The sequence below is a fragment of the Kazachstania africana genome, chromosome 3, assembly GCF_000304475.1.
Source record: "Kazachstania africana CBS 2517 chromosome 3, complete genome".
NCBI classification, from domain to species: Eukaryota; Fungi; Ascomycota; class Saccharomycetes; order Saccharomycetales; family Saccharomycetaceae; genus Kazachstania; species Kazachstania africana.
Window position 1 is genome coordinate 776,511 of NC_018942.1, and position 22,533 is coordinate 799,043.

The 22,533-nt window shown below is 34.0% G+C and overlaps 17 protein-coding genes across 17 annotated transcripts; 6 read left to right on the forward strand and 11 right to left on the reverse strand.

The window, feature by feature from the left end:
* Nucleotides 1-142: 142 nt before the first annotated feature.
* On the reverse strand, nt 143-1,288 carry MAK11 (Mak11p; the record flags this gene model as incomplete). Its single annotated transcript, XM_003956460.1, has 1 exon — nt 143-1,288. One exon carries the CDS (start codon nt 1,286-1,288, stop codon nt 143-145), a length of 1,146 nt encoding a protein of 381 aa, XP_003956509.1.
* A 181-nt stretch (nt 1,289-1,469) lies between these two features.
* Nucleotides 1,470-4,418, reverse strand: SPT23 (Spt23p; the record flags this gene model as incomplete). Its single annotated transcript, XM_003956461.1, has 1 exon — nt 1,470-4,418. The coding sequence occupies one exon, from the start codon at nt 4,416-4,418 to the stop codon at nt 1,470-1,472; it is 2,949 nt and encodes a 982-aa protein (XP_003956510.1).
* A 636-nt stretch (nt 4,419-5,054) lies between these two features.
* On the forward strand, nt 5,055-6,029 carry RAM2 (bifunctional protein farnesyltransferase/protein geranylgeranyltransferase; the record flags this gene model as incomplete). Its single annotated transcript, XM_003956462.1, has 1 exon — nt 5,055-6,029. The coding sequence occupies one exon, from the start codon at nt 5,055-5,057 to the stop codon at nt 6,027-6,029; it is 975 nt and encodes a 324-aa protein (XP_003956511.1).
* A 66-nt stretch (nt 6,030-6,095) lies between these two features.
* MCO12 (Mco12p) lies at nt 6,096-6,395 on the reverse strand (the record flags this gene model as incomplete). The annotated part of the gene is made up of 1 exon (XM_003956463.1): nt 6,096-6,395. The coding sequence occupies one exon, from the start codon at nt 6,393-6,395 to the stop codon at nt 6,096-6,098; it is 300 nt and encodes a 99-aa protein (XP_003956512.1).
* A 225-nt stretch (nt 6,396-6,620) lies between these two features.
* Nucleotides 6,621-7,610, forward strand: SWD2 (WD-repeat containing protein SWD2; the record flags this gene model as incomplete). Its single annotated transcript, XM_003956464.1, has 1 exon — nt 6,621-7,610. The coding sequence occupies one exon, from the start codon at nt 6,621-6,623 to the stop codon at nt 7,608-7,610; it is 990 nt and encodes a 329-aa protein (XP_003956513.1).
* Nucleotides 7,611-7,630: 20 nt separating this feature from the next.
* HCS1 (ATP-dependent 5'-3' DNA helicase HCS1) lies at nt 7,631-9,658 on the reverse strand (the record flags this gene model as incomplete). The annotated part of the gene is made up of 1 exon (XM_003956465.1): nt 7,631-9,658. One exon carries the CDS (start codon nt 9,656-9,658, stop codon nt 7,631-7,633), a length of 2,028 nt encoding a protein of 675 aa, XP_003956514.1.
* Nucleotides 9,659-9,881: 223 nt separating this feature from the next.
* On the reverse strand, nt 9,882-10,415 carry ATP7 (F1F0 ATP synthase subunit d; the record flags this gene model as incomplete). The annotated part of the gene is made up of 1 exon (XM_003956466.1): nt 9,882-10,415. The coding sequence occupies one exon, from the start codon at nt 10,413-10,415 to the stop codon at nt 9,882-9,884; it is 534 nt and encodes a 177-aa protein (XP_003956515.1).
* Nucleotides 10,416-11,013: 598 nt separating this feature from the next.
* On the forward strand, nt 11,014-13,470 carry PUT3 (Put3p; the record flags this gene model as incomplete). Its single annotated transcript, XM_003956467.1, has 1 exon — nt 11,014-13,470. The coding sequence occupies one exon, from the start codon at nt 11,014-11,016 to the stop codon at nt 13,468-13,470; it is 2,457 nt and encodes an 818-aa protein (XP_003956516.1).
* Nucleotides 13,471-13,568: 98 nt separating this feature from the next.
* On the reverse strand, nt 13,569-14,084 carry ARC19 (Arc19p; the record flags this gene model as incomplete). The annotated part of the gene is made up of 1 exon (XM_003956468.1): nt 13,569-14,084. One exon carries the CDS (start codon nt 14,082-14,084, stop codon nt 13,569-13,571), a length of 516 nt encoding a protein of 171 aa, XP_003956517.1.
* Nucleotides 14,085-14,595: 511 nt separating this feature from the next.
* Nucleotides 14,596-15,102, reverse strand: SEC11 (signal peptidase complex catalytic subunit SEC11; the record flags this gene model as incomplete). Its single annotated transcript, XM_003956469.1, has 1 exon — nt 14,596-15,102. The coding sequence occupies one exon, from the start codon at nt 15,100-15,102 to the stop codon at nt 14,596-14,598; it is 507 nt and encodes a 168-aa protein (XP_003956518.1).
* Nucleotides 15,103-15,245: 143 nt separating this feature from the next.
* CCE1 (cruciform cutting endonuclease) lies at nt 15,246-16,139 on the reverse strand (the record flags this gene model as incomplete). Its single annotated transcript, XM_003956470.1, has 1 exon — nt 15,246-16,139. One exon carries the CDS (start codon nt 16,137-16,139, stop codon nt 15,246-15,248), a length of 894 nt encoding a protein of 297 aa, XP_003956519.1.
* Nucleotides 16,140-16,274: 135 nt separating this feature from the next.
* Nucleotides 16,275-17,162, reverse strand: KAFR0C03940 (aquaporin family protein; the record flags this gene model as incomplete). Its single annotated transcript, XM_003956471.1, has 1 exon — nt 16,275-17,162. One exon carries the CDS (start codon nt 17,160-17,162, stop codon nt 16,275-16,277), a length of 888 nt encoding a protein of 295 aa, XP_003956520.1.
* Nucleotides 17,163-18,039: 877 nt separating this feature from the next.
* SRX1 (sulfiredoxin) lies at nt 18,040-18,426 on the forward strand (the record flags this gene model as incomplete). The annotated part of the gene is made up of 1 exon (XM_003956472.1): nt 18,040-18,426. The coding sequence occupies one exon, from the start codon at nt 18,040-18,042 to the stop codon at nt 18,424-18,426; it is 387 nt and encodes a 128-aa protein (XP_003956521.1).
* Nucleotides 18,427-18,649: 223 nt separating this feature from the next.
* Nucleotides 18,650-19,660, forward strand: MDH1 (malate dehydrogenase MDH1; the record flags this gene model as incomplete). The annotated part of the gene is made up of 1 exon (XM_003956473.1): nt 18,650-19,660. One exon carries the CDS (start codon nt 18,650-18,652, stop codon nt 19,658-19,660), a length of 1,011 nt encoding a protein of 336 aa, XP_003956522.1.
* Nucleotides 19,661-19,739: 79 nt separating this feature from the next.
* HOT13 (Hot13p) lies at nt 19,740-20,048 on the forward strand (the record flags this gene model as incomplete). Its single annotated transcript, XM_003956474.1, has 1 exon — nt 19,740-20,048. The coding sequence occupies one exon, from the start codon at nt 19,740-19,742 to the stop codon at nt 20,046-20,048; it is 309 nt and encodes a 102-aa protein (XP_003956523.1).
* On the reverse strand, nt 20,045-20,863 carry KAFR0C03980 (ankyrin repeat domain-containing protein; the record flags this gene model as incomplete). Its single annotated transcript, XM_003956475.1, has 1 exon — nt 20,045-20,863. One exon carries the CDS (start codon nt 20,861-20,863, stop codon nt 20,045-20,047), a length of 819 nt encoding a protein of 272 aa, XP_003956524.1.
* Nucleotides 20,864-21,135: 272 nt separating this feature from the next.
* Nucleotides 21,136-22,398, reverse strand: RRP14 (ribosome biosynthesis protein RRP14; the record flags this gene model as incomplete). Its single annotated transcript, XM_003956476.1, has 1 exon — nt 21,136-22,398. One exon carries the CDS (start codon nt 22,396-22,398, stop codon nt 21,136-21,138), a length of 1,263 nt encoding a protein of 420 aa, XP_003956525.1.
* Nucleotides 22,399-22,533: the final 135 nt, after the last annotated feature.

Consider the following 22,533-nt stretch of genomic DNA (forward strand, 5'->3'; position numbering starts at 1 on the left):
ATGTTTGTAATCGCCAAAAAGTAAACTCATTAAAATATAATGAATTCGAATTTAGATATTTCAGCTACTATCTTACCGAGCACCTTGATTGCTTTTTTGGTTTTGTTTCAAATAATATACAAACTTACATACATTATAGAATTCATTCTAGTTCAACAGAAACTTTCTGCTTTTTGTTATTCTTCTTATTACCTCTCTTTTTTGAAGCTTTCCCTTTATTACCAAACATAACTTTTTTCAGCTCCTCAGTATCACTTTCGACCTCACTTTGAACACCAAGGTCTGCATTTTCTGAGTCTCTTTTCTTAACGGTATCATATTTTTCAATACTTTCATCACACAACGTTATACAGTTTAATCTTTCACCAGTGTCATAGACAGCAAGTTGTTCCTGTTTCTTCATATCCCAAACAACTATCTTACCATCAGAACCTATGCTTACCAAGTAAATACCAAACTCGTTTTGATAAAATTTGAAATCTTTAACACGATTTGTGTGACCTAACAATGAAAATTCTGGCTTGAAATCTTCAGCTCCTTCTTTACAAAGTAACCCAGTTTCGTAAAATTCAATATTACCATCGCTCAAACCAATACATAAATATTCCTTCTCGTTGTCTAATACGACTTTCTCCATATGCATAATGGTTTTCTTGAAATCTATTTCAGAGTGAACTTTAGCAGTTGCAGTAGTATAGATCAGAACTTTATTTAGTAGAGCAACAGCAAAGAAGTCACCACTTGAACCCAACCATCTAACAAATTGCCCATTTTGTGAATAACCCCTCAATTTTAGTACCGCAGCCTTCTTCACTGTCATTAGATTCCATAATCTTATAGAATGATCTTCTGAAACACTGATGGCAATCCTACTAGATGGATGGATGTCAAGGTCGTTAATTCTACCTGTGTGACCTTTCAAAGTACCATAGTTTTCCCAATCTTTGACTCTCCAAATAATAATTTTCTTATCTTCAGATGCTGATAGTAACCATTTATTTGTACTAGCTTCATTTTTGGAGAATTTCAACGCTGTGATGGAACCCTGATGTGCCAACAATGTACCTAATTCCTTACGCTTTTGTAAATCATAAATTCTAATGTGTTCATCATTGGAACCAGATACCAAGTATCTTTTTGAAATATCAAGAGTTTTGACACTTAAAGAATGTGCTTGGAAATGAAAGATAGGAACAAAAACAGGAGTCTCTAAAGTCAAATCTAGTGAAAGACACAATATATTATGCTCATAAGACCCAACGATAACTCTAAATTGATTCTTGGTCATGATTATATCGATTATTCTTACTTTTATTCAAGGTGATGAGCTTCGAGCATCACATAAATTTTTTCTGTTTTTAAATATGAATCGTGGAAGGCATGAAAAAAATGAAGAAAAATACGTTAGGAAAGAATTATATAAATAAAAAATGAATAAATGCGTAAGTATATGCCTTGTGAATATGTTACTATGTGTTTACGAAGCCTGCGACTGCTCTAGATGCTTGAAAGTTTGACAGTTGATTTTTAAATGAGACTTTCAAAGAGGTTTTCACCCTTTCGTTACCAATTAATACTTTGGTTAATCCCATTCTTAAATATTTTGAAATTACATTAATCATATGATGCGCTTGATTGTCAGTACTTCCTAATCTGTAGAAACTAATCAAACACAGAAGGAAAATCATTAGTGGTAGCCAGAAAAATTGTAGCATTTTATCATTTTGAAAGTTTTTCCTTTGTTGTAGGAAGAATGAGTTGAAACCTCGTATAACATCATCGTCTAGATCATCTTCCTCATCTGTCTCTGTGTTTTCAGCGGCTTCTGTTGTAGCCACATCTGTGGATGATTTGATATCTAATAAAGCCTTGGGGAACAGATCCTCATATTTGGGTAGCAATTCATCGTTGAACCTGTTGACCATTCTATTCCATAAAGATACTTCATTTACAGATTGTTGCGCAGCAGATTCTTTAAAAGCTTCTTCTTCACTTTCAAACTCATTATCAGCATCAGTTTCATAGCCAGAAATATTTTCAGTAGTGGCACTTATGGGCTCATCATCTTGAGAAATTATATCACTATCATCGATATTATAAATGGACGATGAAGTACTTAGAGACGATACCGTATCTATATCTCTATTATTCAAGTAATCTATACCATGATTATTCAATAGCAAATCTCTACCATTCAGACGATTAAAAGTCAGTAAGTTGATGTCAGTATTACAATGATACGAAAAAAAATCTATGATTCTAAAATTTCCGCCAATACAAGCGAAATGGAAGGAATTGAAACCGAATAAATCAATTTTGTCAATATTGGCACCATATGATACTAATATCTTGACTAAACTGTAATACGACTTCAAAGCAGCATAATGTAGTAATGTTCTTCCTTGCTCGTCTGACATTGAAATATTTAGATTTTTTGAACCTTTCTTGAAAGAGCTTATGACATTAACAATCAACATTTCATCATTGTGTGAAGAAGAAGACGAAGAAGATAGGTTGCTTGGGGTATTAAAATTATTTGTTGTGTCATTCGTACCATTAGTATTTACACCAACAATACGTTTTGCGATGTTACGTGCGTCCTCTAATTTACCATTCATTTTTAAACCTACAATTTGTAAAGCTAATTCAATCAAGTGTCTATCAGTATCATCAACATAAGTGAAAACTACCTTGTTTTCATTAGTATTAGAATTTTGAATAGAATTAGGAGTTGTAAAAGGCGTGGTTAAACTAATACCATTTTCGGGTCGATCTTCAATTGTAACGAAGACTTGACCAGCGGTGGAGGCCGGTGGTAGATACGTTACAATTGTTGATTCATTCCAACATTGTGTAGATAAAGCTAGGTTTTCTCCGAATTTGATTATTTGACCTTGTTTAAAATTGGAACCTAGTAAAGTAATTTCAATCCCACCATTAACGGAACCTTGTGCGGGTATGATTTTTTGGATCATTGGTTTATTATTACTACTATTACTGTTATTAGAATTCATTTCAAAATTTGCTCTTAATCTTTTCCTATCACTCTTACTGGATGCAATATAATTTTCGCTAATCATTCTAATATCAGAACCTGTTTCACTCATTGAAGTCGGGGAGGGAAAAATTTGTGAATTGTAATATACGTTAGTCTTTGTAATAGGATAAGGCTGTTTCAAATCCAGTGAAGAATAGTTTGAATATGATGAAGAATCGTTATCGAGACCGAGGTTGTAGTCAAAAGAGGTATTATTGTAATTGCTATTATTATTATTATTATTATTATTATTATTATTCGTTGAGCTTTCACTAGATGAAGAAGATGCCGAAGTTGAACAGAACATTTTATTTGAAGAAAATACTTCTGCCATTGAAAATTTATTTAAATCATCATTATTACTTTTCTTGATACCATTAGTATTTGAGTCCATTTCATTAATGGAAAGTAAATTGGCACTTGATTTAAATGCATTTGGCTTTCTATCTTGAATAACAATAGAATTTGTTAAAGTTTTTGCAATAACTGTGTTATTTGAATCCTTGATAATAAATAGAATTTGGAAACCATCATTTGCCTTGTGATGCCTACAATAACAAACGATTCTACTTATTAAATCGAATTCAATTTCATTTGCATTATATTTTGATGTTCTGAAAATTTGTTTATTATTAAATATAATTGCTCTCCTGTTATTATTATTGCACCATAATAAATTATCTGATAGACCAGATTTTCTTCTAGAGGCTCTTCTCTGTTCTCTCTGTACGCATCTATCACATACATAAGTGGGCACATATGTACCTTTACAGATTAGGAAAGCCTGTAAGAATAATAAATTTTCTTTGAATGATTTTGGGAAATTCAAATTTAATGGATTCTCATCCTTGTCATCCATATTTGTTGTTTTCTTCAAGAAGAACTTTTCTCTAGCGATAGAATCAATCGGCAAATAAACTAGTCGTTGATTAAGTTTGTAACCCCTTGTATTAGTTAATTTCAATGTTAATTTCAGTTGGTTCTCAACACGTGAAATGTCGGGAAGTCCAGACACTTGTAGACGTAATGGCAAAGTTTCTTCATCTACTTGTATATATTTTACCGGATGAGTGAACTCACTCTTAATTTCTAATTTTCTACCGAATTGCAATTGATGAAATAGTGATGCATCTTCATATTCACTATTGTTATTCATATTAGAATTTATAGGTGATACGTCGCCATCCTTCTCTTCATTGTAAACTATATCCTCGAGAAGATTATTTACCATGTAATCCAAATCGTTCTTACCAAGCAACATATTATTATTATCAGTGGTAGTAGTAGAAGCAGCAGCAGCAGCAGTAGTAGTAGTAGTAGTAGTAGTAATGTTCTGGTTATCACTATGCTTGCTCTTATCAACTTCAGATGCGATATTCATCTTGTAAGGAATCTTGAAATTAATTGACTGAACTTTTCAATTCAGAAAGATTATTTGATAAACACTCGATATAAATATGGACGATATCCCTTGCTCCAAAATATGGTATTTTAGTTTCTTGAACTCAGGATTTTGCGCTGATGCCAGATACAGTAATCTCTAAGTGGTTGCAACAATAAGTTCCCTTTCACCACCTTATACCTGTGTTTTTTTCCCTCTCTCTTTTCCAAGATTTCCATATCACATCATCTTATGCTTCTAAAAGAAACAGAAAAAATCTGGAAGAAAATCTGAGATTTTTCGCCCGCCGCTCCAAAAAATTTCTCTGAGGGGATGAAATTAGGGCTTGCCAGAATTTGTTAGGGTTAATTGGGGGCTCATCAGGGCTCATCGCGGTCGGAAATGTTAGGGTTGGGTACAATCATTTTTCAAACCCTAACGTGTTTCATGGTTGGTTGTTTTTTCCAACTTGGAAAAAACAACCTCAAAATACTATCAGTTGCAATGGTTATTAGAATCATATCTAATGTATATTTAACTTTATATATATATATAAGTGAATCTTGACATATTATCTTGTATGACTTGCCACAATTCACGTGTCTGTGCAATACCTTTAGAGATTTAAACTTGGAAATGAGCGACTTCAACGTAGAAGATTACAGCGACGTAACACTATCACCACTAACATCGGACGTTGAAAATGAATTATGCAAGATTATGTACACTGAAGAGTATAAGCAATTGATGGGGATTGCATTTACGTTAATGAAACAAGATGAATTTTCTGACAGAGCATTCCAATTGACTTCTAAAATCATTGACATTGCTCCCGCTTTTTATACAATTTGGAATTATCGTTACAAGATTCTGGACGATAAAGTGACTAGTTGTCGTGAAAATGATGATGCTAGGATCAATTTATTGAATGACGAATTGGATTGGCTCGATGAAGTCACTTTGAATAACCCAAAAAATTACCAGATTTGGTCCTATAGACAATCTCTCCTGACTAACTTACATCCATCGCCTTCCATTAAGAGAGAATTACCTATCTTACAACTAATGATCGATGATGATAGTAAAAATTATCACGTCTGGTCATACAGGAAATGGTGTATAATTTTCTTCAAAATCACTGATTTCAATAAGGAGTTGGAATATACCAATTCTTTAATTGATTCCGATATTTACAATAACAGTGCTTGGAATCATCGTATGTTTATTTTCAAATCAATTAATCAAAGTGAAAAACTTGATCAATCAATTATAAACGGTGAAGTAGATTACATAAAGGGTAAGATAGAAACTGTGCCACAGAATATCAGTCCATGGAATTATTTACGTGGATTTTTACATAATTTCTGTCACGAAACAACAGCAGTCAGTGATTTAATACCATTTGCTGAAAAATTCGTTAATATTGAAGAAATTCAAAACCAGCAATTACCAGATATCGAATCATCCTATGCTCTTGAATTCCTGGCAGAGGCATTCTCACTTGATGACTCTACAAAACAAAGAGCTGTCGAATGTTACAAGGGTTTAGCAACAAAATACGACCCAATTAGAGAAAATCTATGGAATCATAAAATAGAGCTCCTTAAATAAAGATAATAGTTACTGAATATATAATGATTTTAAAGGGGTGCGTGTATTACTAATGTGGTACTCGTTTCAACGTCTAGGTAAAAACCTGTCAGTTTTCCTCTTCTTGTAATCGTTGATATCTTCTTCCAGTTCGCTGGAAAAGTCATCAACATTTTTCAGCTGTTTCCTGAACCTAGGAGATCCCTTCACATACTTCACTAGTTTGTCGTAACACGTCTCACCCCATTGCAAATATCCATAAATTAACCTGGCAAAATCGTACCGTTCGTATGCAAAAACATAGCCAGTTTGATGTCGTATCCCTGCCAACAGCATCGCTATTAAAGATAAATCAACACCATAATGAATAATACTCTTCAGAGACATCGCTGCTCAACTACCTCTTTATGCGATAGGTTAGCTTATATCCAACAGTATGTATCTTCTGTGCTTCTTCAGTTTCAGATTACTTGAAGCTCATCAAATCTCTTTTTTTTGGTATTGAAAGGCTTTCATAAAAGAGCGATATTGAAAATTCTTAATGTTAGAAAATAAGAAAACTATTAAATCGAGAGAACTGTATATATACAACTCAACAACTAAGCACCTTCCATGTCCTTACCGTTAAATAAAGACACACTCTCTAAATTCAGAGCAATTAAAACTTTTAGACTGTCAGAAAAGGAAGTTGCTCCAGTGACTTCATTGAATTTTGATGATCATGGTAAATATCTGTTGACTGCTTCCGCAAATGATAATATGCACATATATGATGCAATATCGTGCAAGTTTCTGAATACGATAGGTTCCAAGAAATATGGATGTCATTCTGCAAAGTTCACTCACGCTCAAAATGAATGTATCTATTCCTCAACCATGAAATCTTTCGATATCAGACATTTAAACCTTGAAACGAACCAATATTTGAGATATTTTGCAGGACACGGTGCTTTAGTACACGACTTACAAATGTCTCCTTTGAACGATACTTTTCTTTCTGCTTCATACGACGAATCAGTAAGACTTTGGGACCTTAGGTCTTCGAAAGCCCAAGCAATTGTGCCAACTGTGGTACCTAACTGCATTGCGTACGATCCATCAGGTTTAGTGTTTGCTTTAGGAAATCCAGAATCTATGGAAATTGGATTATACAATTTGAAACAATTAAATAAAGGACCGTTTAAAGTAATTAAGGTAAATGCTAACGATCACTTCATTTGGAACAAGTTAGAATTCTCTAATAACGGTAAATATCTGCTGGCAGGCTCAGCAATGGGCAAACATCTTATATTTGACTCATTTTCTGGTGATCAACTTTTCGAATTAAACGGTACAAGAGCATTTCCACCAAGAGAGTTCATTGACACTGGTTCAGTTTGTTTCACTCCTGATGGAAATTACACTGTTGGTACAGATTATGATGGAAAAATAGCATTTTGGAACCACAGTGATGTTATAAGTAATAAAACGCTGAAGCCATGTGGTTCCATAGTCGCTGCACCTGAGTCATGTCCGAGGACAATTGCATTTAATCCAAAATATTCCATGTTTGTAACTGCCGATGAAAATGTCGATTTCTACGTTTATGAGCATGACGTATGATTAATATATACATAATTACCTTATAAATAATCACCTATATCAGGATATCTAATGTCACTATTCTCTTCACTCCATCTTCCCCATGAATCTAAATATTTATTACCACTTCTCTGTAAAGTTTCAATATTACCAATAACACATAATTGTTTTTTGGGTCTTGTCATCGCAACGTTCAATCTTCTTTCATCTTTTAAAAACCCAACTTCAAATTTTTCATTACTTCTGACCAATGAAAATATTATCACTTCTTTCTCTCTCCCTTGGAACCCATCTACCGTCGAAATTTCAATAGTAGGATATTTATCACTTATTGTTTTCTTTAATAGTGCTACTTGGGCACTATAAGGTGAAATAATTCCAATGGCATGCTCTGGTATATTACTCTCTATAAGCTTTTTTACGTGATCCATCGCAATCAATGCTTCATTTTCATTAAATTTTGATTGAAAAATAGTCGAAGTTTCCTCTTCAGTGCTTTCAAGAAAGTCATCACCTTGAGTATCGTACCATATCAAAGGCAAATTCGTTTCATCATTGGCATCAACTCCTGGTATATCACTAAGTAACTTATCTCGGACGGAATCATCCGCCAGAAGTTTCCCATCATACATTTGAACAGACGAAAAAGTCATTATATTTTCATTCATTCTATATTGCACATTAAGAAGTTTTCTGAATTGGTCACCATATATTTCTACTAATCGATCAAATAAAGTCTTTTCCAATTTCGATTGTATCTTTACATCATCTTCTGTTTTTACAGTTGGTGGAAGTTGTTTATTGTCGCCGGCCAATATTAATCTTTTCATATTTGATTTATAGTGAGAAATTAAAGGAATCCAACATTGCGGTTCCATAGATTGGGAAACTTCATCAATAATCAAAGTATCAAATAGTTTTTCTGTCGAATTATAAATATTGCATAATTCTTTACTACTGGAACCATGTAACGTAGAAACAATAACTTTTGCACCTAAAATTAATTCATCAATAACTTTCTTCTCTTTCACTCTTAGTTCTTTTCTCAAAAGTTTTACTTCATTCCATGCTTCTTTTCTTTCTTTATAGCTCTTGATTTTTCTAATACTTGATATGGTTCTATCAATTTCGTGGTAAATATCTTTCACAATGGCACCAGCATCTGAATTTTTACTCAAGATATCTAATGAATGTGATAGATTAGCCTCTAATAACCTTGCCGGATGACCGATTCTTAATAAAAGATTACCTGGTAATACTTTTGCTAACCTTTCTAGTATTGTGTCCACAGCAATATTTGATGGCCCACATACAAGGACTCGTTCACCACGCTTAACCAGCTGCTGAATAATTTCAATTATTGTGTAAGTTTTCCCCGTACCAGGTGGTCCATGAATAATTGAAATTTCATTATCGATAGAGAATTTTATGGCGTCTCTTTGAGATTCATTCAAATTAGGATTGTGGAACTGTATAGTGTCACCTGAAACCCTTGGAATGAAAGTTGCTCCATTCAATAAAAATTGTATGATTTTATTTGATGGAATTGAATCAAATTCTTGTAATTTTCTCATTGTAGACTCCATTCTCTTGTACGTTATTGTATTTGCAGTCTTCAAAATATGCAACCTTGAATATGAATATAGTTTGGTGGCATTTTGTTCTTCCTTTTCATCGACAGTGACTGTGATTTGTTGAGATGTGATACGATATACTACACCAGTGCATTGGGAATCAGGATCATTGGTGGATTCTTGATTCTTTGAATGTTTTTTCTTTTGAGAGGATGACGCATTTTTAGATGATGGTTTTATAATAACAATATCACCTACCTTGATATCACCTCTGTTAATTTCATCGTCAATGGCATTATCAGGAGCCAATTCCACGTACAGCTTACCGGCTAGACCTGTTCTTATATTTTCCAAGGTCAAATTATTGATTGCTAAACCTGTGGAGACAAGTTTTTTTAATGGTAACGTATTTAGCAGAGTAACAGTTTGTTCGACATCTTGGTCTCTTTCATGGGATATGCACTGCAGGAATGACTCTGCCAATTCCTTATGCATTTCAAATACAGAAACTGCCTTCTATGGTAGGCTTCTAAATAGTGTTGACTTCGAACAGTACAAGTTCAAGTTTATGATACGCTAAAAAAAAAGAAGAGTTTCTTGAAAATTCCAAAGCTTATTAGTTGGCGACAGTTGTAGAATATATATTCGAAGTTATAGAAGTAATAATATTATCGGTACAGTTAGTTTGTGTTCGGACGAATAATATGAATTGATTGAATCACATCACGTTCAAAGAGCCAAACTTTTCATCGTAGCCAGGTACTTCCCATTTTCCGTTCTTTACCATTTGTTCTACTTTTTCTTCTATTTCAGGTCTAGCCTTGACCAATTCATCCACGGTTAATTGATCAAAAGGTCTTGCCTCTTCAATATTTTGTAGTGTTTCATTTAAAGTTTTCAATTCTTGAGATACGAGTAACTCAGTTTCTTTAGCATTTTCTAGGGCGTGTTTTTCAAATAATTGAATGGTAGAAATTTGTTTGCTTATGTCGATAGTGACAGGTTTATAAGAATTATAAAATGACTCAATTTTGCTCACAATATCCTTATTATTGAGTATACTTTTATAATGATCGAAATTGACAGTTTTTGGCTGTTGTTCTAGTTCTAATAGCTTTCTTCTAGCTTCATCATTTCTCTTTTTGAAACTTGACAGTTGAGTAGCTGTCTTACCGGTCAATTTCAATGAAGAAATCACTTTTGCCCAATCCAATTTATTCGAGGCGGACTTAGCTAATAATGCAGAGGGCATAGTTTATATCAGTTTAAATTTCTGTTTGGTATATTAGAAATTGGGTTGACTGTAGACGCTTTTATTTACAACGGGACGGTGGACTTAGTCAATAACTCTTGAAGTAAATAGTTTTATTGAAAGGCTTTCTTTTCCTTAGAATCCATTTCTAATTCGTTGGGACCCTCGAAAGCGTCTCTCCCATTAAAAAGTGCCTCTAGGCCAATAGAGAAACTCAGAAAAAGAAGAATATTTTTGAAAATTTCTGGTCACGTGATAATTCAGTTCACGTGATCATTATAGAGCACGTGATTCGGAAGTCTTTTTTAGGGTTTCTTAGGGTTTAATGTATCTTTTCTCTTTGATCTTTTAAGTGGGCTGGGTGTTATCAGAATCAATAAATTTAAAGGTATAATTAATATGAGATAGAGGTGATAATGATGGAACATTTTGGTTTATGATCTGATCTGTTTGAAAGATGATAGCAACTGTATTGAATCTGGATACCCCATATTATTAATTTACGAAAGCAGCTTTACTGAAGGAAACTATTCCTCTAAAGTTAAAGGACTTCAACCATTGTACGAGAAATCTGATACATTTTTGAGATACATTCACTATGCATGATCATGATAAGGTTATCTACTCAGAAAATAGTGATACTAATACCCAATCCAAAATTGACAAAACGAAAAAACAAAAGAGACAACAAATTGCATGTTTAGAATGTAGGAAAAGACACATTAAATGTCCTAATGGGAATCCATGTTTCAAATGTTTGAAGAATAATTTAAAATGTGAATATATTGAGCCCTCAAGGAAAATTGTCATTTCTATGAAATACTTATCCAATTTGCAAGATAGTCTAGTCGATCTAAAACGTGAAAACGTCAGATTACAATCACTGATCTCAAAATCAGGTGATAATAATAGCAATAATAATAACAATAATAATAATAATAATAATAATAATGGTAACGATAATGGATCATGTTTATTGCCAAAAAATGATGATGAAGACGATGAAAATGAATCTCAATGGATATTAGAAAGTGAGGATTATGACATAAATGAACAAGAAATAGTTTCGTCCTTTGCACAAAGAAGTGGCAGAATTCTTGAATCTTCTGCCGGTCAAACTTCATTTGTAGGATCTTCTTCAATGACTTTGTTTGGTTTGGAAATCCAATCACTAATCTCAAAATACATTTCAAATAAAAATTTTAGACCACTACCAGTAATTAAACAAAATGTGCTCGACAATAGTGCGATACCAAATTCGTTACCGATACAAAAGATACACAAGATTAGTGATCAAAGTTTTCAAATTCTGACTAATTCTTCAACACTTTTACAGGTTAATTTGCCGGGTTATTCATATTCTATGCTTCTGATAGATACATTTCTGTCTTATAATGACGGTTGTTTTTACTTTTTCAATGAAGGCATGATAAAAAATGATTTAAAGACACTGTTTATAACCGGAAATTTTATCTTCCCAAAGGACGACATCTTACAAGCAATATGCTTTTGTAAAATTCTCCTAATATTTGCTATAGGCGAAGTGTACTATGGTTTAAATGAATCAAAACAAAAGGATCAAAATTTACCTGGGTTGAAGTACTTCAAGCAGGCTTCCCAGATTTTTGATTTACTGTTTTCTACAATTAACCTGGAATACGTCACTAAAGAAGGCGGTATAGAAACATTATTGTTGTATGCCTTCTATTTACAAGTAGCAGATTCTACAGTTTCATCTTATTTCTATTTTGGTCAGGCTTTAAGGACTTGTTTGATTTTGGGACTACATGTAGACTCACAGAGTGATTCAATAGATAGATTCAAATTAGAACATCATAGAAGATTATGGTGGACTGTTTATATGTTTGAAAGAATGCTCAGTAGTAAGGCTGGTTTACCATTATCTTTTACTGATAATACAATATCCACTGAATTACCAAATGATTTCGATATGTCTAATCCTCCAAATGAGTGCGAACATTATATCTTTCCTAAAGCAGAATATATCTCAAGTTGTGTTAAAATTGTGAGGGTGAATGCAAATATTTTGAGTCAATTATACCAACGACAACCGAAACATAACATTTTACCAGTTTTACAAAAGATAATGAAGAATTTGTCATCATGGAGAAATGAATTGAGTGACAACTTACAAGTCGATTTTAATTTAAATGATGGTAACGAAAATTTCAGAATATCAAGATTTCATGTAAATATGTTTACAGAATATTTCCAGGGAATTAATCTTGCCATTCGACCTTTGTTATTTCATTTCTTTTCAATTCAAATGAAAACATTCAAGAATGAAAAAAACAAATCGTATCTAAATTTATCGAACTATTCAGATTCAATGACAACATTATTGAATTACTCATTACAGGCATCGATCAATACAATAAGATCTCTTTGGGCGTTAATGAAAGATAAAATGGTGGCATTGTTTGGATACATGGACAGGGAGTATCTCTTTACGTCGTCGTGCACATTATTATTATTTAATGCTACATTTGGTATCCATGAACAAACAAATAAATATATTGATTCCGCACTAGTGATTTTTGCAAAGATGAAAAATTTAGGCAATAACCCTGCTGTATTGAGAAGGGCACAATTACTGACATTGATGATTAATTTGGACTTCCATGGGTTGATGAAAGATTTGATAGTAAGACATACTACAGAAGATGAATTTATGGGTACTAATTCAGCAGATGGAAATTCACAATTCGATATGCCGATTAATGAACTAGATGTACTATTTAATAGTAATAGCGGCGTCAATATTATCAGTAGTATCGGCGAACAATTTAATTTGAGTAAAAATGGCAACAAAATCATAGAAAAAAATGTTGATCAATTGGATCCTATCAAGAATAATCTCGATAATGATGAATTATCGAGCATTTTAGATAATCTGAATCAAAAGGATAATAAATTGTGGAAAGAGATTTCAGATCAAGCAATGTGGTTAGGTCAGACCATGGACCCCACTGCAGCTGCAGGAACGGAGATTGATTTTGGAGAATTCTTTTTAGATAGTCCATTCAGTAAATAATGGAATATTTATGTATACATTTTTTATATATATGGGAGAAATTTGATGAAGGAGTGAGGAATTATAGTGAAAAATCGTGCTCATATCTTTCGCAATGATTAATAAACAAATTCACCCAGATAAGCTTCAGCAACAAATCTAGCTCTTGCATTTAAAAATAATTTCATTTCACTAATTTCTTTATCGACTTCTTCCATAAATTCAATTATAAAATCGACCAATTTATCAGTTTTCATGGATTCAGTGTGTTTATTAGTGATAAGAAATGATATGCTGTAGCCCTTAATTGGTGTTCTTCTCAATATGTAGAAAGCTTCAGCTCTTTGTTCTAAAAATCTAGTAAATTTGTGAACCAAAATCTGTTCAATTTCATCCGATTGTTTGACCATGATATTAACACGAATAGAATTCACACTTGTTTCAATGAGTACCTGTTCATTTTCGTTACGTGATATATGCATTGGCTGCAATAACAACTCTGCACTTGAATTTGATACCTCCACTTCTGGTCTATTATGTCTTTCAACTTCTTGAGATGAGAAATTGCTCAATGTGAGTGCTGCCTCTAGCGAGTAACGAACGGCCGTTAAATAAGGACGTAATGATTGTGACATGGATGGTTCGTTGTTATGAGTAAGACAGTTAAATGTTCGAGTTGATGTTCAAATGCCCCTATAGAATTGACTATTTTCTGTTCTTTTTTTTCATATTAGTTGAATGTATTTTTCAATACGGGAACCATATTTACCCGCATATTGGCTTGAACGACTGACACTTTGTAATGACAGCTATTAGAACCCCAACGGTACGTGTTTTGCTTTGAAATGGCTGATCATGACCATTGCCGTAATGCTGTGACTTCCGAAGTCTAGTAACTTGAATTTTCTGAAATGTTCTAGCGTGAATGGCGATTGAGAAATGGTCCTTGCTAGGATGTTTGTGAGTTTGAGCGACTGGACTTGCGTTTTAATATGCTATTGAATTGAATTGTATTCTTTACTGTACTTTCAGGCTAAATTATGCGTTCAATTTGAGCTTAAAATGGCTAAGTAATCGAAATGGATAGTATAAGAACTTTTGTATTTTATATATGGCAGGATGAAACGTATATAGACGTATTTACAATTACTCGCCGCCAACTAGAGAACTTAGAGCTAGTAAACCCAATAGAGCGAATTTTGCATACTTGTTCTCTGACACCCAGATGGTTACGTAACCTAACTGTGGGAAGTAGCCCTTAACGGTTCCGACAATATCTTTTTGTTTATTTAGATAGATCTTCTTGTTCGCATATAACGATATATCATTGGCTGCATTGTTGTCACCTTTAGTTAATAGATACTGTTTTTCGAAGTTTGCACTGTGATGTTCTCTTAAGACTCTATGGACAATTGGAATTTGCTTACCATCCACTTCATACACGACGATATCACCCACATTAGATGCCTGGTTTCTGTTCCAAAGGAACAGAATATCACCTCTTTGGAAAGCAGGCTCCATGGAACCAGAAAGTACCACGACAATTGGGGAGTGTGTGTTAGCGACTAAAGAGAGCCCTTGCCAGAACATGTATGCCGATGAGAAAACGAAACATAGGTTCAGTAACTTAGTCAATTCCAGCCTTAGATTCATTGTTACGTGGTTTGTATTTTTAGTTGCGAGCCTCTAACTGTCCACCGTTTTGAACTATTGATTGCTTTATTTTTTTTTTTGCTTGTCATGAAAAATATATATATACGTATATAAAAGACTATATGAGATGCTGTGAAATAACATTATTGCAATAACTTCTGCTGCAAATGGGTCTGTTTGGCGGATTTTTCTATGCAATAGTCAGTTAATAGTGTTGAGAGTGTCTTTATATCGTCATGAATATTATCGTCTATCATTTTTTTGATTTCTAAATGAGTTTGAAACCATGTTGACCAACTGAGACCATGTAGGAAACAATCGGCAAGATCATCATCTTTTCTTGGACCATTACCGTTTTGTTCACTTAATTGGAGCCAGTCGTAAATTTTTTTCTTCGATTGATCTATTTGAAAGTCATGAGAAACTAAATTTGAAAGTATGAATTTTTTCGCTACTTTAATTCTTGCAGTTTTCGAATTAATTGAATTATTAAGGTCACCACACCAGAATTTTGTCATTCTTGAAGGATCAGAAGACTGAACCTGATAGTAGTCACTTGTCAAATGATTGAAAAGGACATGTTCCAATATATTTACTTTTATAATTTGGTTAGATATGAATTTTGAAGACACCGTTCTTGTTCTTTGTCTCTCTAATGTAATCAAATCAATGTGATCATTCGTATTTATTACTTTCTTCGATATGAATTCAACTATATTGTGAGTCTCTTCTGGTGATAATGAACCCGTATTATCTGAAGGCAATTGTAATTTATTCCATTGGTTTAGCTTGATCTTTTCACCAATATGAAATGTTGCATATGCAAAATTGGAGATACCATTATCTATAGATATGATAGTGCTCCGATTACCATTATTTTGTAGTCTTGACAGTAGATTTAATTGCGATATGATATTTGTGGCTTTAACCAACTTTGTCGTTCCAGTCGGCGATCCGATTAAATTAGATAACAATTTCAATGCATTTGAGTTTAAATTGTTACAAATCGATTGAAGGATTCTTGTATTTTTTGTCATTTGAACTTGTTTATACCATATGTCTGGATCTTATTTTTCCACAAGCTAAAAAAAAAAAGTATTTATATTAATTTATTATTAAGTATTAGATTTGGTTATAAAGTTTGATACATCCTATATAATATTAGAATAAGATTAGTTGTCTTGCTTCTTTTCAGCTTCAATATAAGCTTCGTAGTTGACAATTTTCAAGATTTGCCAGACGGCCCAACCTAAGAAGGCACCCAATAGAGGACCAACCCAGTAAATCCAGTGGTATGGTGGGAAAGATGCAGCACCAACGGAAGCACCTAGAGATCTGGCTGGGTTAACACCAGTACCGGTGTAACCGGTTAAAGCTAAATGGTCGATGAATAAACAGATACCGATTGGTAAAGCGGCCATGAAGTTAGTTTCACGCTTTTCAATGGCAGTCATTAAGACGGTGAAACAAAGGAAAGCAGTACCGAACATTTCTAAGAAAAGACCTCTAGTTCTTGAACAGTCTAAACCTAAAGTGTTGACGAAGTGAGCACCACCTGGGGTGATAGCATTAACAACACCACCAGCAGCTAAACAGCCTAAGATTTGACCTAACCAGTGGAAACAACATCTGACTGGAGAAATTGCTCTTGCTAGACATAGAGATAAAGAGACGGCAGGGTTCAAGGCACCACCAGAAACGCCAGCAAAACACCAAACAGAGAACATTAAAGAGAAACCAAAACCTAAAGCGATCATGATGATTTGAGATGGGTGAGAGTCGAATTGAGTTTGACCAGTTGGGTAAGTCAAATCTAAACTGTGGTTAGCGACGTTACAGATGACGTAAGCACAGAAAAGGAAGATGAAAGTACCGACAAATTCACCATAGCAAGCAATCATGTTGGTAGTCATTGAATCACCAGTACCGATATTGAAACGAGAATTCTTTAAATTGAATTTATCCTGAGGTAAAGCATGATCATTGTCAGGAACATTAGATAAATCAACTTCAGGTTTTTGTTGTTCTAAATCAGCAGAAGCGGAGCTTGCAGTGGACATAATTGAGGAATGGAATACAGTTGCAGATTGTAATAATTTGTATAATGAAAAAGAGATAAATTAATTGCTATCTTCCTCGAAACTTCCAAGATCAGAGAAGAATCTTTTTATATCAAGGAAGGCAAAAAGAAAAAAAAAAAAAAATTTTACCGTTTTCGAATTCGTTTCCATTTTACGCTAACCGGTAATTGATGATGTCATCCCTTTGTTGATTTGATAATCACACAGAAAAGGAAACAGAGTTTGAATGAGATGTACGGAACCGCATGCAGCAATCCGTCCTGCATTTCTTAGCAGGGACAATTAGCGTACAGTAAATAAAACGGAAATCATTTCGTACATCGTTCTCTTTTTCTTTTTCCTTTGTTGGCGAAAGAAACAATACGAGTGTAATTAATTGTTTCTCATGTGAAAGATGTTCCGTGAGGAGAAAAATGGCACACCTGTGGAATCATTGTGGCATTTGAGAATGGCACATCTTGCCACAAGTGGGAACTGGTAAACAATCCAACAACTAGCCACCTTTTCATTAGGGCATCTTTTACCCGGCTTGTGTGGCTTTCAATTGATTTATCCCATGAGGGTTAAGGGATGCTCTTAACGACGTTTAATGTCATCACCGTCAGCCTTCTTAGCCACCATCAAAGTGCTGGCCCCGAGCTATTTATACTTATAACATACTTCTTGACAGTTTCTGATGTTTCGAGGCCTCTTGTAAGATGTGTAAGCTACTCGTACATTATGACCACCCAGCGCAAGTTCTGGATTTCTTACTAAGTGCACATTACTAACTTCACATGGCTAGTATCATGATATATATAGAGGCGTACTACTTACTTGAGATGTACTATACTTGATGTCAATACCACCACAAGCAATGTCCCTACAAACCTCAAATTTAAAAACGTCACAAATTCCCTTGTCTCAGATAAGAAGGCCTATTCCACCAGTTCTGGATCATGCAAAGATTGAATCCATGGTGTCTACCATGAAGGGAATTCCGATGTCAAGTATGACGTGTTCTTTACAAGATTCAATCAATTGTAATGGTCAATTACCTCCAATAGATGTAATGCAAATCAAGGAAAATGATAATTTGTACTACTTTGCATTCGGTGGTTGTCACAGATTCCAAGCGTACGACAAAATAGCAATGGAAACAAATAACCCTGATATCCTAGTAAATTGTAAATTAATACCATCCACAAGAAACCAACTCAGATTATATCTTGGCCAAAGTGTCGATACTTTATTAGGCAATTGATCAATGGATAAGTATATATATGCATATCGATGCCCATCGCTTTTTCTTTTGTCAGCTGACAGCTCCGAAATTTCGGGTACCCTTTCCAGATCCATTTAATTGGTTCATCGGCAATCTCATAATATATACATATATATATAGATATAGATAAACAGATAGATGGGAGGATACATCCTATAGTTACAATCAATCATTCTCATATTCAATACGCACCGAAAAGCAAATGTCTTTACCATTCTTGGCTAAACGTACTTTCTCAACTTCAATCCCAAATCTTTACAAAGTCACCGTCCTTGGTGCATGTGGTGGTATAGGACAACCATTATCTTTACTTTTAAAACTAAACAATAAAGTAACAGATTTAAGATTGTACGATATCAAAAATGCTAAAGGTGTAGCCACAGATTTGTCTCATATTCCTACTGCTTCCAAAGTTAATGGTTATTCAGCCGATGAAAACAGTGGCCTTGCAAACTCCCTAGACAGTACAGATTTAATCGTTATTCCAGCGGGCATACCAAGAAAACCGGGTATGACAAGGGATGATCTATTCAATATTAATGCTAAGATCGTACACGACTTGGCCGTGGCGTCCGCTAAACATGCCCCAAATGCTGCAGTCCTTGTCATTTCAAATCCAATTAATTCAACTGTCCCTATCGTCGCAAAAGTTTTACAAAAGAATGGCACTTACAATCCTAAAAAATTATTCGGGGTCACTACTTTAGATTCAATTAGAGCATCCACTTTCATCTCTGAAATTGTTAAGACAGATCCTACTAATGAAAAAGTTAATATTATCGGTGGTCATTCGGGAATAACAATCATCCCAGTACTCTCTCAAACTTCATATTATAACCGTCTATCTGATGATGAAAAGACAAATTTGATCAACAGAATCCAATTTGGCGGGGATGAAGTGGTCAAGGCAAAGAATGGCGCTGGTTCTGCTACTTTATCAATGGCTTACGCAGGTTCAAGATTCGCTAATGCAGTATTAGACGGTTTTGAAGGTAAACAAAACGTCGTTGAAGCCTCATTCGTGGATTCTCCATTATTTAAAGATGAAGGTATCGATTTCTTTGCCACCAATGTTACATTGGGCACTGATGGTATTGAAAAGATTCATGATTTTGGTGAACTTCAACCCGAAGAAATTTCATTGTTAGAGAATTGTAAAGAAACTTTGAAGAAAAACATCAAGAAAGGTTACGAATTCGTTGAATCAAATTGAGTTCTCTTAGTTCCATTCACTGGGGAATTAGCCTGTATATACACCAAAAAATAATTATTTTGTACCTATACAATAATCTATGCAAGAAATATTCGGTAAACCAATAGATAATGAAACGAGATGTGTTCATTGGAATTCAGAAAATGATATAATTGCAATCAAATTCAAATGCTGCAATAAATTCTATCCATGTTTCCAATGTCATGAAGAGACAACTGATCATGAATTAGAGAAATTTAATAGAGAGGACGATAGCGTCAAAACTATACTATGTGGTCATTGTCATAATGAAATGACTTTCAATGAATACAAACTTTTGCACTGTAAATTTTGTCAGTCACAGTTTAACCCCTATTGTAAATTACATTACGATCATTACTTCCATTAATTCGATCTCCTATTCGTTCGTGTAAATGTCGGTATATCCAATTTTGGTGATTTGATTGGAGATACCCCATTATTAATAATGGAAGTGGATATCTTAAATAGAGAATGTTTCGCTGGTGGACTAGCTACAACACTATTCAAAATTGGTGACGGTACTCCAAATTCATTATTGAAGGTGGGTTCATTTTTATCTAAATTAGGTGTCTTATAAATATTCATTGTACTTTTTTTATCTCTTCTGACCATAGATTTGTATTTCTTGGCAAGATCAAATGTCATTGCCACATCAATGTTATCAATAATGTTCTTATCTTGATCTTGACATCTATCCAATAATAGTTCAAGGCATTGAAGACTATTGTATTCCAAGCAAATGCGTATTGGTGTATTATCATTACGATCTTTTACATTTATGTCTGTAGTCACGTTCACTAGTAACCGTAGGCATTGAACGTAATTGTGCATACATACAATATGAATGGGTAACATTCCATCATTATTTGGCACGTTGATAAGGTTTGGGAAATATTGTAAAAGTAAATGTGCTGTTTGTTCTTGTCCTTGTATTAATGATAAATGCACACATGTATTCCCTTTGTAAGTTTTGCTCAATTCCACTTTCTCATGTCCCAATTGGATCAAATGTAAGCATATAAGATAGTGGCCATGATACGATGCATAATGTAACGAACTCCACCCGTTCTTTGGATCATTGTTATACAACAAATGAGGAAAGCGCCTCAGCAATCTTTTTACTATTAGCAAGTTCCCTGATATGATTGCGTGGCGTAATCTTTCTCGTGGATCTGCTAACATTGATAATTGCAAGCCTATCTTCAGTGAATGTGATGTATTCCATATAGTTTTGCATGGCATCTCTCTTCTTTTTTTTTGCCAGATGCTACAATCGTCATTTTTCTGGACAGTACAAGCCACAGTACAAGCTCATCACATCTAGTTACATTTGATGATATTTTTACATTACTATTTAAATAAAAGAAATTTGATTTGTTGTGATATATGAAATGATATAGAATGATTAATATGTGCAAAATTGACTTTTTCTCTTAACAGAAAGAGCAGATTAATTATTTCTTGGATGATTTTAGACGACCTTCAAAACCAGCTCTTTTCTTGCTAACTTTATTTGATTTTTTATTGTTTTTAATTAAACCAGTGAATTTACGTTTCATCTTTTGTTGTTTGGATCTCTTAACACCTTTATTTTCCTTCCTAATTTTCAAATTTTCTTCACGTCTCTTTGCCTTTTCCATCTTTGATTGTTGAACAGTTCTTTGTCTTTCACTCCATTCAACGGCAGACTTTCTCTTCTTGGATTCTTTTCTCTTCAAAGCTTTGCGTAACAATTTTTCATCATCTTTCAATTTGACACCTTCAGCTTGTAACATTGCTCTTTGCCATTTATCTTTTTCTTTCAGTTTAATTTGTTCCAATTCATCTTTTGATTCTATCTTCTTTTGCTTAGTCTCTAATAACTTCAAATGTGCTTTAATGTCATTCTTTGAAGGACCTTTCTTCTTTTGATTTGGATTTTTTCTAATATTTCGTAAATTTGATGTTAATTTAGCACCATCATCAAATACAATATTTTGAAACATTACGTTATCGGCGTTAACTTCATCCTTTGCTGATTTCTTATTCGACCTTATTTCGTCATCCACATCACTTGCATCGTCATCATCGCTAGAATCACTTTCTTCGTCTTCATCTTCATCCTGTTGCTTCTTTTGTTTCTTCAATTCCTCTTTACGTTTTCTCTCTTTGAGAATGGCATCTCTTGAGAGTGGAGCCCCTTGAACATTGGATCCAGGTGCCTTTCTCTTGGCCCTTAACGTCTGAATCTTGGCTTGTAATTTTGAACGCAATTCTGTCAAATTTTTCTTCTTTTCAATTTTATCTTTCTTTGGTTGTTTCTCTTCTTCTTCTTTTTGTTCCTCCTCTTCTTCTTGTACAGGTATTTCGTTTCCCTCGTCATCAAAGATAACTCTGATATCTTCTTCCTCCACTTGCTCCTGTTCTGCTTCTTGCTCTTTTTCTTCAATTTTATCTTCGAATGCATTCTTTAATTTTTTGAGTCTTTCCCCAGGCAATACCACTGGTTTAGCCACACGTTCTCTCAATTTCAAAACATGAAGAGCATTAGACTCAGCATTATCCTCTGGATCCAATTTATTCATCTTGTCTGCATGATATTGTTCTTTAGTCTTCTTCTTTGCCTTCCACTGATTCTTAGTCTCTTCATCGTAATAATACTTGGCAGGAATCAAAGAAAGTAACCCATCAAATGCACTCGAGTTTGCTCGTAGACGTTCCTCTAAAGAATTACTCATACTTGCACGTCTAATATACACTCCACTCTATAACTACTCTACTATATCTCATCTGTTAAAGAAGCTCATCGCAAATTTTTTTTTTCTGTCCACAAAATTTTTCAGTTGAACAAAATGGCAACCCGGCTACAGTGA